General features: G+C 45.3%; 1 protein-coding gene across 1 annotated transcript; it reads right to left on the bottom strand.

The window, feature by feature from the left end:
• Positions 1–2,934: 2,934 nt before the first annotated feature.
• Positions 2,935–3,936, bottom strand: LOC138801944 (taste receptor type 2 member 9-like). The gene has a single exon (XM_069985039.1). The coding sequence runs from the start codon at positions 3,934–3,936 to the stop codon at positions 2,935–2,937; it is 1,002 nt and encodes a 333-aa protein (XP_069841140.1).
• Between the last annotated feature and the right edge of the window lie 499 nt (positions 3,937–4,435).

The following is a 4,435-nucleotide window of genomic DNA, read 5'->3' as shown; positions in this document are numbered from 1 at the left end:
CCTTCCTTATAATTGATGGTGAGGGCCTGGTGGTGACCTTCCTTATAATTGATAGTGAGGGCCTGGTGGTAACCTCCATATAATTCATGGTGAGGGCCTAGTGGTGACCTTCCTTATAATTGATGGTGAGGGCCTGGTGGTGACCTTCCTTATAATTGATAGTGAGGGCCTGGTGGTGACCTTCCTTATAATTGATAGTGAGGGCCTGGTGGTAACCTCCATATAATTCATGGTGAGGGCCTAGTGGTGACCTTCCTTATAATTGATGGTGAGGGCCTGGTGGTGACCTTCCTTATAATTGATGGTGAGGGCCTGGTGGTGACCTTCCTTATAATTGATAGTGAGGCCCTGGTGGTGACCTTCCTTATAATTGATAGTGAGGGCCTGGTGGTGAACCTCCATATAATTCATGGTGGGGGCCTAGTGGTGACCTTCCTTATAATTGATAATGAGGGCCTGGTCTTATATTCTCGGAGGTAGGGATGAATATATAACAATACAGTCTTTTAAGGGGCCGTGGAATTCGAATGTGCGCACTTTCAATCCCTGAATCAGTATCTAATGGTGCTATTATATGGGCTGATGGAGGCCCAATGAATACTGTAAATGAGCGACGATCTACTAAATCAGCGCTCGTTTACTGGGCATATTGCAGCCCTTGTCCAAACAGTATACATTACCCATCCACGCTCCAAGGCTCCTCCTGTGCTCTGCTTCCTTCCCGGTCCTGTGCGTTGCCGCTTCAGAGCGGCCTGTGGGAGCTCGCATGCTGCTCAGCCAATCACTGACTAGGACCGCCGATTGCTGGGGATTGGTTAAGCGGCCTGTCAGCTCTTACAGGCCGCTCTAATGCTGCAGCTCACGGGACCAGGGAGGAAGCAGAATGCAGGAGGAGGCCTGGAGCGTGGATGGGTAATGTATACTGTTTATAGAATTGTCAGCCGCTGGCTACGCATTGCTATTACATGTAGTTTCTGAGCAGTTTGCACTCCCCTTTGTAAGACCCATGTGACCCCAATTAGCAGGCAGCACCTGTGCACACATGGCAAGTCCCTCCTATCCTTCCCATTCTACCTGCAGGAGCAATGGTGAGTAGCAAGATCATATTCACACTTGTGTTACTTGGTGGCAGCTTTCTCCACCGGTGGTGCCTGCTGCGTATCGGGGGGGCCCCTTGGGTTTGGTCCTGTGACATTGGAGTTGCAGGGCCATTTTATGGCCCCCCTGCCCTGCTTGTGCACACTTTGCAGGGTTGGCGGTCGCTGACCGACACAGTGTGGAGTTAGTGTAGTGACTCATGCACGCGGTACATAGGGCAACATGGTTTGATCAAATTATATACCAACATCCTGGCATTGTTTTTTTAAATGTAGCCGAGAGACATTAGAGTCAGCCATAGGTGTGAGGTGCAACAGCTCCTTTCTCTCCATGTCGTGCATTGCTATTACATGTAGTGATGCACGGTCGGTGCCCGATAATTTTTAGGTTTGGGCCTAAAGAAACGATCAGCTGATTACATGCAGCGATAATTGGCCAAATTGGCTGATTATGGCTCCGTATAATAGGGCCCTAAGAGAGGACAAGTGGGAAGACCTGGATCTCAAAGACAATATCTATGCCAAGCATGGTGGACATTTGTGAAGGATCAAAAATGGGCAAGAGCCTGGTGTGATCCTCAGAAAAAGTATCTGACGGCAGAGGATTTTATTTTATCTTGAAATGTAATTATTATTATTATTTATTTTATTTTTTTTTTTCATTTTAATTTAAGTTTGAAATTTTTAATTCAAATTTCAATTAATTTTTTTTTTTACAAGGTGAATTTAATTTTAAGATATAACTCTTTAAATATTAAGCCTAGATGGAACAAATGTACCACTACTCTTTTAGCACACCTAAAGGTCGGCACTACTGCATTCTGCCTTCCCTCCACTATCTCTTATGCACTGTATAGCACAGCTAAAGGAAAAATAAGTAAAGGGTTAACCATGTACGTGTAATTTTTTTATGTTTGCCCCTGTTTGTTTAGCTAATCCTATGTTCCTGTTCTTGTGTCACTCTGTGGCCACAGACAGCAGTAGGCGGATGTTCATACCTGTACAGCTGAGTTCTCTAGGGTCTGGATAGGGCCCCAGCAACAACATCTGCAGCTCATCGTCACCTCCGCAAGTTACTTAAGTCAGCAAAGTCACTACGGTTATTCAAGTCACTACAGTCAAGTAACCTGAAGTATTCCGAGACTTTATAAAACTATATCTGCCAGCGAGAAACTGCAATTTATAAAGTATTCAAAGTCTAACAGTAATATTCCAAGTACCCAGCTCGAGATTTCCTGTATTGTTTGCACCTTATTGATTTAAAGACACTGTTACTGTGTACTGTCACGGACTCTGTCGTTTCTCTCCCACCACACCCTTACCTGTATTAGCTAAAAAGTGTGTGTTGGTCCATCCAGGGGAGGGCACATACAACTCCTGGCCACCGTGATAAGTGCCTCAGCGATGCCTGCTAATCCCCACCTGGCCCCCCTGGGTTACTGCATTAGGCACCTGGCCACAGGGGCCAAGCCCTGTAGGTTTTTAAAAGTAATAGAGGAAACACTGTCATTACTTATATACAATTTTATTTATTAAAAAATAAAATGTTTTAGAGCACAAATATAATCTAAAAGTTACAACTTCAACGTTAAGACCCATCCTGCCACAAAGAGCACCCTCAACTAGTCTAAGACCCTCGGGAGCAGCACTGAGTGGGGTTTGGAGGAGATTGTTTTTAACAAGAAATTACTGAGAGGAAAAGGAAGGAAACGATTGGGGAGGACAAGTAGGTGGGGGGAGGTTATTCTCGAACCTCATCTCCTATAATAACGTGAACCTTTTGAGGAGACTGGATGCCTCTAATGGACAGATCACCTTTTACTACTCTGGTCTAGTCCTATGCTTTGCCTTGTCCCCATAAAGTAATTATTTTCTTTAATTTGGTGCTTCCCATGATAACTGTGGTGATTTGTATAGAGGGATGAGCCATAAAGGCTGACCAGAAAGTAGCTTCCCAAATGTCACCGACTGGAGGAGATAACATTTCAATGACTAGAACATAGAGGGCCACATTCAAGAAAACATGAAGGATCATTGTCCTGACGGCTCGGACATGACCCTGAAGCTGAGGAGGAGATGTGAACTGAGAAGAGCTGCTCCTGATCCTCCATATGTGCAGCAGCAGAGCGCCCACACTGAGCCCAATACACACCAGAGTCACCACAAACGGGAGGCAGCAGCCAAACAGAACATTAAAAACCATGAAGAGCTCGTTCTTCTGGAAGGTAAATTCTCTGGGCATTGAGGAATTATCATGAGGAAATGTAACAGTCACTGTCCACATATATGGAATGTTAATTAGGAACGAAGCTGCAGACGTTGCGATGAGCAGCTGAGTCATTGAAGAAGACAACTGGTGCTTCAGCAGAACAAAGCACCTACGCGAAGAGTTCACCAGCATCACACAATAGTAACCGGCCAGCCAAGCCGAGTGCCAGGTATTGTCATAGATTAAATAGGAAAAAATCACAGCGCATATCATAATCAAACCGCGGTCAGTCTCTAACTGTGGAAGCCAGAACAGATACGTCAGAACATTGATGGAGATGGAGGACTGTCGGAGAAGGTTGGTGAGAGCCATGAAGGTGAAGATTCGATCACAGACACTGATCTGTCGCTTCTTCTTCCATTCAGTGATATAGACCATGACTACAGAGGAGCTGAGAGCGACCCCTGAGATCCAGGTGATGACCATCATGGTGACCAAGAATACCTGTACAGCTGACATTGTCCCTGCCATGTCTGCTGCGTACATACGTGAGGCTGAGGGCAGCGTAATGATGATAAATGGCTTCACCTCGGGGATGATGTCACCGATGCAAATGTCCAGGAGATCCATGTCTCCTCTATGATACTGTAGAAGGTGGAAAATGGAAATTTCTGCGGTGTATTATCTTATTACCTAAACCCAGACATGAGCAGAACATGAAAACACTGGAGAGATTACTGGAGGAAAGTGTGGTTCATGAAGGAGTTGCAAGGGTCAGTCTCTTAGCTGTTCTTTTAGTTGTGTCTGAGTGTCCATCAGATCCACCATCAGGACCAAGACTGGTAAATTTACCCACCAGGTAGATATAAGAATTAGCCATTTAGGTGGATAGGTTGCCCACTATGGTTGGGACACAGTAACTTTTACTAAAGTAGCTGATAATATTGCCGTCCCGGAGAACTGGAATACCAATGTGGATCTGCCCATAGATGTAGATGGTGAGATGATCATGTGCTGACAGGCCCCAGGCCTGATTTGTGTCTTTAGGTGACAGTGGGGAGTGGAGGAAAGTATGTATGGTTTTAAAGGGAAATTATCAGCAGGTTTGTACATAAGAACCCGCTGTTTT

This window comes from Dendropsophus ebraccatus, chromosome 9, assembly GCF_027789765.1.
Source record: "Dendropsophus ebraccatus isolate aDenEbr1 chromosome 9, aDenEbr1.pat, whole genome shotgun sequence".
Lineage (NCBI taxonomy): Eukaryota > Metazoa > Chordata > Amphibia > Anura > Hylidae > Dendropsophus > Dendropsophus ebraccatus.
Note: the sequence above shows the minus strand (reverse complement) of the source record. Positions and strands in the feature narration are given on the sequence as shown.